General features: G+C 42.0%; 2 protein-coding genes across 14 annotated transcripts in view; both read right to left on the reverse strand.

The window, feature by feature from the left end:
- The window catches only part of mast2 (microtubule associated serine/threonine kinase 2), a 197,673-nt gene extending 195,959 nt beyond the window's left edge, over positions 1 to 1,714 (reverse strand). For all 7 annotated transcript variants that reach the window (XM_079506003.1, XM_079506005.1, XM_079506001.1 and 4 more), the window contains exon 1: positions 731 to 1,714. In XM_079506003.1, coding sequence (XP_079362129.1) covers positions 731 to 823 — 93 coding nt within the window. In that variant the 5' untranslated portion in view covers positions 824 to 1,714. The remainder of the gene's footprint in view (positions 1 to 730) is intronic.
- Positions 1,715 to 5,277: 3,563 nt separating this feature from the next.
- The window catches only part of pde4dip (phosphodiesterase 4D interacting protein), a 90,322-nt gene continuing 82,028 nt past the window's right edge, over positions 5,278 to 13,571 (reverse strand). For 4 of the 7 annotated variants that reach the window (XM_079505996.1, XM_079505995.1, XM_079505991.1 and 1 more), the window contains 10 exons: positions 13,329 to 13,518; positions 12,935 to 13,059; positions 12,712 to 12,819; positions 11,971 to 12,060; positions 10,896 to 11,086; positions 10,299 to 10,442; positions 9,626 to 9,767; positions 7,689 to 7,735; positions 7,131 to 7,215; positions 5,278 to 5,931 (listed from right to left, as the gene is read on the reverse strand). In XM_079505996.1, coding sequence (XP_079362122.1) covers positions 5,732 to 5,931; positions 7,131 to 7,215; positions 7,689 to 7,735; positions 9,626 to 9,767; positions 10,299 to 10,442; positions 10,896 to 11,086; positions 11,971 to 12,060; positions 12,712 to 12,819; positions 12,935 to 13,059; positions 13,329 to 13,518 — 1,322 coding nt within the window. In that variant the 3' untranslated portion in view covers positions 5,278 to 5,731. The remainder of the gene's footprint in view (positions 5,932 to 7,130; positions 7,216 to 7,688; positions 7,736 to 9,625; positions 9,768 to 10,298; positions 10,443 to 10,895; positions 11,087 to 11,970; positions 12,061 to 12,711; positions 12,820 to 12,934; positions 13,060 to 13,328; positions 13,519 to 13,571) is intronic. The other 3 variants (XM_079505993.1, XM_079505992.1, XM_079505994.1) reach the window with 3 other exon arrangements.

Raw genomic sequence — 13,571 nt, forward strand, 5'->3', positions numbered from 1 at the left:
ATCAATTGGATCAAGCGTCCAGAAATTGAGTAGCATTACTTCATGAGAGAGACGTTTAAATTCCATCGATGACACAATCCTTGGAAACAGTACATGATGGAAGAATGAACCAGGATCATTCAGTGTCAAGCAGCGAAGCTCATGCTCTTTCAAACACATCACCACATTAATCTTCTTGATTCTTTAATCAGCAGTAATTTTAAGTCCATATGCTAGAATCAAACAATCAAAAACAAAAGCTTTTCAATAGCAGCTGTACGTTGGCATGTTGACAGCTTGCAAAGCATATACCATAATGTAATGTTCATTGGACATGCATGTCTGGTCAATGTGAACAGTACATGTTGCATGTTACAGTATGCTGCACGAAACGAGCATTCAGCTAGACTCCTCCAGAGCCATAAATATGAAACCACATTGTTGATACTGGACACAAGTGGACTGCTGGAAACACACGCATATGTATACACGCCCCCCCCCCCCCCCCCCCCCCTCTCACAGACAGGATCCCCACTGGGCTTAGGGGGGTTCCAGGGGGTCGTCTGACTCGTCTCCACTGAGCTAAATGATTGATTGTTATGAACCGAAGTACCGAACTGATCCTTACGGGTCTCTGTAACTCCAAGTTACATAACTCTGTGTAGTCTGTGTACTACTGTGATGAGTAAGTAATATATATACCCGTTATTACGCTATCTGGAATGGTATATTGTTAGAAAATGAACTTTACCGTGTCTTTCTCCTCGCTGCTGCTTCCCTGCTGCTCCATGTTGCACAGTTTTCTTTTATTCTTATTCTCAGTCCTCTTCATCTCCAAGTCCATTCCACTTCTTTCCCGCGGTGGTCCGGGGTGGTCCGCCCAAGCCAACGCGACCGATAACTTTAAACTTCTTTAACTTGCCAGGTTTTTATTATAGGCTAAATGTAGAGTTTTGACTGAGGCACCTCAATACCGACATGTGGTTAAATCCACACCTCGCTGCTGCTGCTGCCACACTGTTGAGTTGAGAGAGAAATGAATAAGCTGTGTCCAGAACTCCAGAAGTCCATTCCCCTCTAACACCACCGACACGCAGCCACCAGTCAGTCCACAGAACAGACACCTGGCTAGCTTTTAGCTTAGCTGAGTTTCTAACGCTGACTACTGCGTCCACATCTGTTCTGACAAGCTGTCAATCACACAGCTCTGTCCCCTGTTGTCCTCCTAGAAAACTAACCTCACGTTCACATGGAGGGACAAACTCATTGCTGCTCGTCTTGTCCTTGTTGTTGCTGGTCTAAAGTGACCCTCCACATGGAGCTTCTTCACGGTGCATGTTCTCACACCGCGTTCGCTGCTATGGTGGCAACGACGTTGCTGAACATGAAACTTCTTGTGAAAGCTAGTTGAGACAGAAGCCGCCGCGGCTAGCAGCTGCTTAGCTTCTTGTTAGCCAGTCGGCTAACGTCTATACCTGTCTAAAGCTAAACTAAGGTCTAAAGACAAACAAAGATGCCATCACCCATGACAGCAGCCAGGTGTTTTTGTCTCTGCTTTGGCGGCGGTGCGTGCTTGTTCTTCCTGGTTCAGAGCTGCGGGTTCGGTGTGTTGTTTTCTTATCTGACTAGCTCGCGGGTGTCTGTTTATAATGTATGATGATGATGTTCCATCCTCCTCGGCGCGAGACACACAACACAACTCAGATGTGAGCTGAGGTCTACCGGGGTCGCTACAGCAGCACACACATAGCCGCTGCCACACCATCAAAAGAGCTGCGCACGTTCTCGGCTGCGCGTAGCTTAAAGCTTGAGTTTTTAGACAGCTGGTGGATGGAAATTAAGCTCCACCTCCGCTGAATTCTTGCGCGACGGCCAGATTCCCGGAAACGCTCTCCTCCGCTCAAGTCTTCCGCGGAGGTGGAGCTTCTTTTCCATCCACCAGCTGTCTAAAAACTCAAGCTTTAAGCTGCGCGCAGCTTAAGAAGTGCGCAGCTTAAGAAAGTTTTGCGCTCAGGTGTGGAGACGGTGACACACATCCAGCGCACTGCATGCGGTCACATTTTTTGCCTTGAATTAATTTTAAGTTTTTTCTTTCTTTCTTTTGCAAGGCTTTTAAGGTAAGCCAAGTGATATTTTTTGGTTAAAATAAAGGTTTTTTTGTTAAAAAGTTAATTCACTATATTCTGATAGTAATCATTTCTAGAGTGTTTGTTCAACAACAGGGCTCGCCCTGTCTCTCCAGCTATTTAATAAACAGAACATTCATTTTCAGATAGGTGATAAAATTTGTGGAATGATGACACAAAGAAATGAGCATACAAAATTGGAACTAGTCTGGAACACTAAGAATTAAGCTGATAAATGGCCTTTAACAAAAAAAAAACCTTTGTTTTAACCTGAAAAACATAATCACTTACCCTACCAGTTTTTTTTATACAAGCTAGCTCATGTTAATTTCTGTATGACAAAACATACAATTCAGGCAAAAACATACCCTATGCACAACTTGCAACATCATTGCTTCCTGCATCAGTCAGTCAGATAAGAGTCGGACTCATGTTTTATAACTCTACATAAAACACCATGTCACTTTCCTTAACTGCCATGCACAATACACAATTGTTTTGTTTAAATCCTATTGTTCATTTAACATTCGTGTACTTTTAGGCTGGGGGTCGGGAGTTTAGAGTAGGGGGGTTGTAAAATCATGGACCAGTTTTATGGCGTCTGCTGCCATCTTCTGTTGGAAAATAAATCATGCAGTAAAAACTGTTCATTGGCCTGGGCCGTGGCTCAGCGGTCCAGGCACCTTGGCTGGTAATCCAGTCTGGCAGTGTAGTGTGCCGCGGGTTCGACTCCCGATCCCGACGGCCTTTACTGCATGTCTTTCCCCCCCATCTCTCTCCCCATTTCCTGTCAGCCTACTGTCTGTCCCTCTATAAAAAATATAAAATAAAGGCGAAAGCCACAAAAAAAAACATAAAAAAAAAAAAAAACGGTTCATTACTTGAATCAAATTAATTGGATACGGTAAGTAAGGTACCGTTAAATAACTTTCACCTCTACTCTGCTCGACTGCTCCAAATCATTTGGTCGTTTATGTGAGATTTGCTGTGTTATTTCAACACTAAATGTATTTAAAAGACAGAGAACATGGAGCACAACATTTTTTTATACAGTTTTATTGAAAAGGATATCTGCCCCAAAACATTTTTTAATAAAATGAACATGCATACAATTACACCAGGCTACACATCGTTCACAGCAACAAACACTGATGTACAATCCCTTCACTACAGTATGTACATACATGTGATAATGATAGTTCCTATAAAACACAAACTGGGAAATTATACAAAAAAGTAATCAGTTTTGCACCTTGCAAGTTTGTGACTTTGGTTAGCTTTATTGCTTGTTTTTAGCACTCAAGTCTTCCTGCGTGCCAAGTGTAACTAAAGCTCAGCTTCATATTAAATAAAAGTGCTCGATAAACTATTGTTGATTGTTTGTCAGATAGGCTATATGGGCCAGCTTCAATTTGATTGTCAATACAGCAGCACATTTAAAAGAGAAGAGAACATATTTAAATACAACTAAATAACTAAAAACAGGTAACATGGCACTTAAACTTAGTTACCAAGGTCTAATACATCAAAAAGCAACCAAGAAGGTTATTGCACATGGACCCAAACATTGTATGATTAAAGTAATGGTTCGCTCAAAACAGGTAGGTTGCGCACATCCAGTTCTTTGCTGGTGCTGGACAATAGATAATAACAGTATAAAAAGATGAGAAGTCCGCACTTCTCATATTTTTATAAAGTAATGGCTGGACCATGAATCCACAGTTCATGCACTAAGGGTAAGGTACTGTACAGATAACAAAATGTCAAAAAGAGAAAACAGCAATCTTACAGTAAGCCAGTGTAAATGACTTGTTTCCAAACAGCAATTATCTTGCCAATGATTGTCACAATTTCTTAAAATAAGGTCAGGAAAAAATATAGTCAGATATAGACAAATTAGACATAGATGTTCACTAAACTCATCAGCTGCAGATCTAGTAATTGAAAAAAGACAGTTGTCCAACTAGGGTTGTTCCAAAACTTACATACAAGAATTGCTAATTTGATAGGGTAAAAAGTAAAACAAAATACAAATAAAAAATATTAATAATAATAATGTGTGGTCTTACTGGTCTATTTGCCAGAGGCAATCTTTGTTACAAAAATGAAATAAAATGTTACAACACTCTTGGACCATATACCCACGAATTCAATGCACAAGTCATTTTGTGCTCAGGCTGACAAATGCTGGATAGCTGTTTGACTATTATACTGAAAAATGATCTTACTTATTAACATTGGCCTGCTAAGATGGCAAACGTGGCAGCTTACTGAAAAGGCTTTACCATGTCTATGGCTGCAGGTATTGACATTTCAGCAGTATGTCTGGGTTGGACCCATGTTTTTTGTTATATGGACAGTGTTATTATCTCCTTAAAGGACAACTTTGGGTTTTTTCGACCAAGGTTCATGTTTTAGGTTGTTATTAAAGAAAGTGTTCATTTATTTTCATTTGCTGCTTTCTTTCGTTTGATTGAATTTAGCTGTTTTTGATAGGGAGGCGGGGGCATTTGAAGTGGCTAAATATGTATTTTTCTTTTACAACATTTTACGGCGATTTCTTTATTGTAATTTACTACAGTCCGACTCCTACTAGACCCCAGTAAATTCCATCTGGCCACAGTAGTTGTTTTCCGTGTGTCTGAACGAACAACTTACTACTAGGAGGATGCCATACTGTGTGGCATATTGACCGATTCCGTAACGGGTCTCATGGTCGCAGCCTACGTATTTCCTGTAGGCGGAGACGACACATCTGCGGTTTGCCACTACTGTTGGAGCAGCCATAAACTACACAGGTTCATCCCGATGTTCTGGGCATCTTTGTAATGTTAGTGTTAGTAAAAAGCAGGTAAAAGAGTAACGTTTGAGGCAGACTAACATCAGTCACTTTTCCATTCACTGTAGTAGAAGCTTGGTGCGTGGAAACCGCAGATGTGTCGTCTCCGCCTACAGGATATACGTAGGCTGCGACCATGAGACCCGTTACGGAATCGGTCAATAGGCTCAATATGTCAGTTTGTCACCTCCCCCTTCACATTCAATATAGATAAAATTGTTAAAACGAAAGAGAGCAGCAAAAAAAGAAAGAAAAAACAACAACATTGTTTTACTTTCTCTAATAACAACTTAAAACATGAACATTGGTTGAAAAAAAAACTAAAGTTGTATGTAACATCTAAGAATACAGTATGGCTTCTTTTCCACAAGCTGTTCAATTAACATGCAACTATTTTACAAACTAACAAAAACTAGCCTCAACAGAAGCTAACAGGAAGCACTTAGTTTGGTTTGGCATTTTCAAAGCCCTGTTCTTCTCACTGGCTGGTATTTGATTTTATTCCTGAATACCTGCTGGGGTCCAAAGCATGGTCTCAAATAAATGTGGGGAAACACTTAAGCTGAGGCCCTTAAGCCCTTTGAAGCACCTACTTAAACAATATAACACCTGACATGTACAGTAAGATCATTCACATTCATAAACCATCACAACTGTCAAAACATTGCTCAGTGCCTCACAATCACTCAAGCAGTAACACTCAAACAGGTTGTGTTTCACCAACCAATCGGAGAGCCAACCAGGCCAACCAAGGTTTTCCGGTTTTCCCTTTTGGACAGGAAGTCACTCATGAACCAGAAGGAAGTTGGGGCTGGTGTATTACAGGAAGGCCGCTTGCGAGGGCCGTTGGTGGTGTAGGGCTCCCAGGCCTCTGGTGGGCCCCAGGACAGGAGGAGTTTTCGGGTGATGATGGGGCCTGTTGCAGGGGCCTCATGACACCCCAACCAGAAGAGAGGCTGAGCTCACAGAACGCTCCTGCATCTTCACCTGGGCAGAGAGCAGAGCAGAAGATTTTGAGTACTGTTTTTAATTGCCACATTTTATTTGATGTACTGGTACTGTAAACGTGGGGAAGTAATGATTGGTTGCAGAGCATCAATTATTTGTATTTATTTTATTTTTTTAATATTGGATAGGGGCAGGTAAGATAAGTAAGATTTATCTTCTTCCTGCTCCGTTTCTTTTCTTTTTATGGAATATGTGAAAAAGTAAAGGGTAAAACGAATATAATCATGTAAAATCATAAATTAAATGAAATAAATAAATATGAAATGAAACTTATGCTTTAAGAAGGATTTAGAGGCGATGGATGAGAAAGAGAGACAGCGAGAGACTTTGTGTGTTCCAGAAAGACGTGATTTCTTTCCAGAAATAGAATAACCTAATTAACCAAGTGACATTGAACTTGACAAAGGCTCATTAAATCTCCAATCCAGAGCAATACGTGAGTGACATGCAGTACATTACATGGTATTCATTCACCCTAATCTCTCTGAGGATGAGGATGAGGACCCAGTTAAAACCATCTTAAACCATCATAAAACCTCATCTTTAAAGCTGCAATCCTTACGTTGTATTAAGGATTACTCCCTCGTCTGACATTGAGGTAATTACAACAATGTCTGATGTAAAAATATATATAATTTAAGAAAAACTGCCATTCTGGTGCACCATAGTCTTCAAATAACCTTATTGTCAACGAGTCGATGTCCTACCTGCCATTTTTAAACCTCTCAATGGAAGAGTAGGGAAACTACCTCCAACACCACTGCAGATGTTTTAGTTACAAAGTATTAACATACTTACCATACAGAATAGTTAAAATAAATAAAAGTCCCAGATTGTAGCTTTGTGATTGTGAGTTATAAAGCACTTGTATGGGTTAATAACCTCTACGGTACAGTGCTTGTTCCATCCTCAGCTTTCAACACAACAAAAGCACACTCACTGCAAACCATGAGGAAAAGCCCACTGACCAGGGCCCGTGACTATCAAGCATCTCAGCATCACTACTAGGCTGAAAGGTTGACTAGGATAAAAAAATAATAATCATAGTAGGACATATAATAGATAGTCTGAGTGGCTTGATACAGGCCCAGAATTAAAGCAGGAAAAGACACAATTTTCACTGCCAAGTGAAAATGCTGATCCAGAAATGTAGGCACACCACACCAAGGGGGCCATACCTTTACTGGCACAGGAGGGACGTGAGGAAGAGGAGGGAAGAGAGAAAGAGGCATGGTGGAGGGATGATATCCTAAGCTCATTATCCTAGAAAGACTCAGCAGGAGACAAAGAGCGAATGAAAGAGAGAGAGAGAGAGAGAGAGAGAGAGAGAGAGAGATAGAGGGAGGGAGAGAGAGAGAGAGAGAGAGACAGAGAGAGAGAAATGAGCAGAGGAGATAGAAGGAGATGAGGGAGAGAGACAGTGAAAGGAGAGGAAATAATGAGAGCGAGTGGTGGCAATGATGAGATAGAGAGAGGAGAAGGAAAGACAGTACACGTTGTTGTAAAAAGTGACCTGTAAGAGTTAAATGATCAGTTCTGAATTTTAATGTTCAGACTGAACCTGACAAAATCAGTGGAATCTGTCCACACATTAGACCTTCTTTGTTGCCAGTATGGTGAGGATATTCTAGCGTACTCATAGTCCATTTGACGAAACATTAGGTCACATCATTGCATTCATTATCAGTGGTCTGGTATAAACACATGCAACACCTTGGCAGAAGGATCTCACTCACCTCCAAGTTTGTCTTGGCTTTCTTCAACACGTCCCGTGTTCTTGACACTGTAAACAAACAAAATGTAAAGCGAATGTGAATCATGCTTTAATGTAATAAACAGTATGTACATTATGATGAGTGTTCATTTAAAGCTGCAATCTGTACGTTTTAGAGTAGGGAGACCAGATATTATAGTTATATTGAGCGCATCACTGCATGCCTGGCTGACATCTCACAGTGGATGTATTCTAACCACCTCAAGCTGAACCCAGAAAAGAATGAGCTTCTCTTCTTCCTAGCTAAGTCCTGCCCCATGCCTTGGTAACGTCTGTCCCAACAGCCAGGAACCTTGGTGTTGTCCTGGACAGTCAGCTCTCGTTCAAAACATACATTACAGCTGTCACTCGATCCTGTAGGTTTACACTCTATAACATACGACGAATTAGACCGTTCCTAACCCAGGTGTCAGCCCATCTCCTAATCCAAACAGTCTTGTCAAAACTTGACTATTGTAACTCCTTCCTTACTGGCCTACCGGCATGCGCACTTAAGCCTCTCCAACTGATCCAAAATGCCGCAGCTCGCTTGGTCTTCAACCAGCCAAAATTCTCACATGTCTTCCCCCTTCTCTGCTCCCTCCATTGGCTCCCGGTCGCTGCCCGCACAGAATACAAAACTCTGATGCTGGCATTCAAAGCAACCAAAGGTATGGCTCCCCCATATCTTGCAAGTCTGATCGAACCCTACAAACCCTCCCGTGCCCTCAGAACAGCCAACGCAGGGAAGCTGGAAGTACCTTCACTAAAAACACCGGGACAACACTCCACACGTCCCAAACTCTTCTCCCTTCTGGCTCAAAAACTATGGAATGCACTTCCCATTACAATCAGAACTGCAGCCTCACTCCCAATCTTCCGCCGTAGTCTGAAAACTCACCTCTTCAGACTCCAACATGGCCCGTAGCATTTGTCCTAGCCCTGACGACCTTACAGGCGTATGCAAAGACTCAATTTATGTAACTTAGATAGCATTTTATGTAGACTTATATAATTTGATGTAGACATAGCACTATAAAGTATATGCATATGTTTCATTATATAGATATTCCACTGTTACGTTTTTAGCTTACGTATGATTCATGATAACTACCTTTTTATGTATGTGATGTTGTATTGCCATGCTTTTTGTTCTTGCTTAATGTAAATCGCTCTGGATTAAGAGCTTCTGCTAAATGCCTAAATTGTAAATTGTAATTGTACCATATAGATGAGTTAAAATAAAGTTTTATAAAAACAGTCAAATTCAATAATATCTTTCTTTAAAAGAGTTCCGGATTGCAGTTTTAAATCTCAAGAGTTCAAGTGACACTCAGTGATATAATTTTGCAGTGATAGTCGTATCTTGTCTCTAGATAACTCAACTCCTCATTATTAATCTTAACATAGAACAAATGCATTAGCCACGGATGTCAGAGAGAGTTAGACTGACTGCAGAACTAGGAGATTAGAAAGATTAACGGAACAGAGAACAGTAAAGTAAAAGAGAGACTGATCGAGAGATAATAATTTAGAGCAGTGGTTCTCAACGTGGGTCCTTAGTCGGTTCCAGGGTCCATTATTGATAGTTAGGGACAAAATGAACCCCAGAAATGAACATTTGAATGGTCACCTGTGGCCTAATGTTATTTATATCACACAGTACATCATTATGAGACATATTTACCCTTCAACTTTGTGATTATCAAGGCTTTGTTGCATTTGTAGAAATAATGGGCCTTAAATGTAAAAAGAAAAAAAAAAAAAAAAAGGCAAAGGTCGTCGGGATCGGGAGTCGAACCCACAACACGCCGCCAGGCTGGCTTAGCACCCTAGGTGCCCGGACCGCTACAGGCCAACATGATGCTTTCTGTTACACAGGTGAACATAAATCTATAGTATGAAGAAAGCATCACTCACGTTGATTGACAATAAAGTGCTCCATTGTCTCATTGGTGCGGCTGTAGCTCTTCAGCCTCTCCATGGCGTCCCTTAGAGCCTCCTCCTGCTGTGACAGCCTCTGCCGGAGAGAGCTGATCTCTTCCTTTACTAGAAACTGCTCCTGATCACACATACGGTGCACATAAGTAAAGACACACACACGCATGATTTCACAGTTCACACGCACACGCAAGTCGCACACGCAAGTCACACACACACACACACACACACACACACACACACACACACACACACACACACACACACACACACACACACACACACACACACACACAGGCTAAAAACAAAACAGAAATTGTACATCTAAAATGGACACATTGAGATTTCTGTAATTACGTTTGCAGTGATTGCAAATTTCGGTTAGTGGCACTGATTTTAATGGCCAGTAAATACAGTCCAAATCTGTTCTGAAGCATGCACTACTGCAGTCTTGCTTATTTCAGATCAGCCATTGGCTCATCCTACAGTACATAATTTGTTTGTAATTTTTGAATAAATATGTGAAATTCTTCAGAAAACTTAGGTCAGAATTTAGAAGGCATTTTTAGAATCGGCCTCAGGAATAAATGGGTTAAGAAGATATTCTGTTGGAAACTGTAACACAGACAACTATGCTGTCAGTGGTAGTGACCTGCTTGGTGTTGAAAGTTGATTCCTCAGAGCTTGGCAGGGCTGCTCTCCAGAACATTGTAAGCAGAGAGCTGGCCTCCTCCAAGATCTGACGTAGCGTCTTAGTGTTAGCTATCATCTTCTTCACAGAGCCAGTGTCTGAAGGCTGAAATGGAAAAAGGGAGAGACAGAAAGAACACACGCACCCATCGTTTAATACGTCTGATTAGTCTATCTTAGATATGTTTCTATTGGCAGTCCTCTCTGAGGACTCATGATGCGAGTGATCATTTTACCAATCAAGCCGAGGGCACTAAGAAAGTATTACGAGATAATATTGAAAAAGAGGCTAATAAACAGCCAAAAGACACGCACATCTAAAACAAACTAGGCTGGGTGGTGGATCAAAATTACATGCTGGACAGCATAAGAATAAATGTCTGCACACAAAATTAATGCTCCCAAATGTAGTTTACTTCACCAATGAAGTAAACTACATTTGGGAGCATACATTTGGTGTGCGGACTCTATTATTCTTATCACGCGATAATACGCCTTGATTTCTTGGCCACCTTAAATGTCCATCCAATGTCTGACCATCGGTTCTTTGAGCTCTCACCTGCTCCAGGCTATACTCCCGCAGAGTCGGGGTGACCAGGGCACGGAGGGAGGCCTCCATCTTGCGGACAAGAGCGCTGCCCTCTAGGATCTGCTGCTGCAGAGCCTTGAAGTCATCCACGTGGCCAACCGCATGGCGGCCATGGCGGCTGGTGAAGGAGCCATCCGGGGTCTGGCTGTGCAAAGATGAAGCTATCGGGAAGAGGAGAGGAGGGAGCCAGGAGATAAAGACAGCCATGTCAGCACAAATGTCACTAGAAAATGTGCTCAGTATAGCACAGAAATCCACCAAACGTCATGAAGCAAGCATTAGCTTTCAAAAGGGCTACCGTGTGTAAAAACAGCTTGGCCTGACATGCAACTATCTGAACAGCAGAGTTGGTTAGGGAAGGGGTTCTCAACCCGTGGGTCGCGACCCCTCGGGGGGTCGCCAAATTATTTTAGGGGGTCCCCAAATTATTTTTTATATATATATTTTTTTAATTATTATTTTTTTAATTTTATTTTCACGATTTTTCAAAAATAGCAGACCTACAAGCTCGTAGCGCGCCACTCGGTGGCGCGCTATGAGCTTGTAGATCTGCTATTTTTCAATAGCTAAATTATAACAATGCTTAAAACACCAAAAGGGGTTCCCGCCCAAAATGGTTTAAGGTTATTGTAGCAGTCAATTTATATTGGGGGTCGGGAAGGGGCGGGGCGGGGGTCCCGAGACGTTGCCAAAGCATTTCCGGGGGTCCCCGGCCAAAAACGTTGAGAACCCCTGGGTTAGGGAATGGGGCTGAACTGTATACACTGTATGAAACCTTCCATATCAAAGTGTGCAATCCTAACGTCCTTGGTGGAGGTAATCATTTCTGTATAAATGATTAGTAATGTAATGTCCCCACTGACATTACATTACTAACTACAAAAGTAATACTATCCATGAAGATTGAAACAAAAAAAATGCTGTCCGTATAATTTATTACATGTAACATTCTTTCTTACAAATGATTACTAGTACTACTCCCAAAACAACTGAATGCAAAATAATATTGCTTGCATATGATGTGTGTGATAGTGGAAGCTCGCACCAGTCTCCACCGTAGTTTGTAGTGCAGGAGAGAGTGGACACGTAGGACTGAAAAGTCCTGTGTCTCTCACAGGCGGAGAGGGAACGTTGTCTGTGGAGAACAACAATGTGACAATGGGAATCAGTCAGACACATCTGGCAAAAACATACTCTCTCCCCATGCCTTCGGCCTGGTGGAGACAATAATACATGAGTGAGTGCGCAAAAGTACTTTGGTATGATATTGTGACATATTTATTGAGTTCTTATTACTTTTCTCTTCAAAACCTTGGCACGCTCTAGCTCTGTCATACATTCACCTAGAGAAGCTTCATTCATTAAAACTTTACAATGTTCTTCTAGAATAGAAAAATAAAATGTCTTTTAGACTTGAAATATTTCACTTTTTGAAACTTTTATTTTCGGTTATGACATCCGTCTGGGAGAGCTCGAATGAGATGACTACTGTGTGGATTTGTGATGTTGCACCCACTGTTTCTCCAGGAACAGTACCGGGCTAGTTTGTATTGTATTGTGCTCTGAATTGCATTGCTTTCTTTTGCATTGTATCAACTCTATTGAGTTTGCCCTGTTACATAACATCACAGCAGTGACATATTGTGTTCGGAAACCAGCTCCATACACTGACAGCAAGAGTGGAACTTAATAATGTATTTAACCACATGAGCCCTAGTGTCCCTATTATGGGCCTGTCATAATAGACGAAAAGTCTGCAAAAAAAAAGTCGTTCAATCATACTGACCGCCGAACAGCTTTCTCTTGGAATGAGGCTGGCTGTCCCCCTGTCCTGTAAGACGCTGTTCCAGCTGGAGGTGCAGCTCTCTAGAGTCAAGGGTCACAGTGCTGCCTCCTACACAAACACACACACATTTAATTCCTTAAATAGATGTTCTTTCTTTCTTTCTTTCTTTCTTTCTTTCTTTCTTTCTTTCTTTCTGTGTTTTTAGAGATGAACACAGTCTTACCAGAGTGTGTGCTTTTGGGTCCTCCGCCCACCCTGTGGTACATGTGGAGCTCGCTCTGCAGAGACTGGATCAGACCTCCACTCTCACACAACTGCTGCTGGAGAACACTCACCTCATGCTGGAGACTAAAGACACACACATGCAGAGACATGCATATTAATACAGGTGTCATTTAGTTGAGTGTTGCTGGAAAACAGCACCAGACACACACACACACACACACACACACACACACACACACACACACACACACACACACACACACACACACACACACACACACACACACACACACACACACACACACACACACACACACACACACACACACACACACACACACACACACACACACACACACACACACACACACAGAGTTTCACTATTCCTATACCTGTTGATGGTTTCGTGGTTCCTCTGTCGGTCCTGTTTGAGTTGTGTGATCTCCTGGCTGTGAGACTGAGCCTCCATCTGCAGCCTCCTGCTTTGCTCCGCCCACCTGTCTGTCTCTAACTCCGCCTCCTTCAGTCTGGCCCGCCCCAAGAGGACTGCTGCCTCCTGAAGGTGCTCCGCCTTACTACCATCTGAACGAGAGAGGAAATGAGGTTTGAATACAATTAATAACAGCCAGCAAAAA

Source organism: Electrona antarctica, assembly GCF_951216825.1.
Source record: "Electrona antarctica genome assembly, chromosome: 7".
Classification (NCBI taxonomy): Eukaryota; Metazoa; Chordata; class Actinopteri; order Myctophiformes; family Myctophidae; genus Electrona; species Electrona antarctica.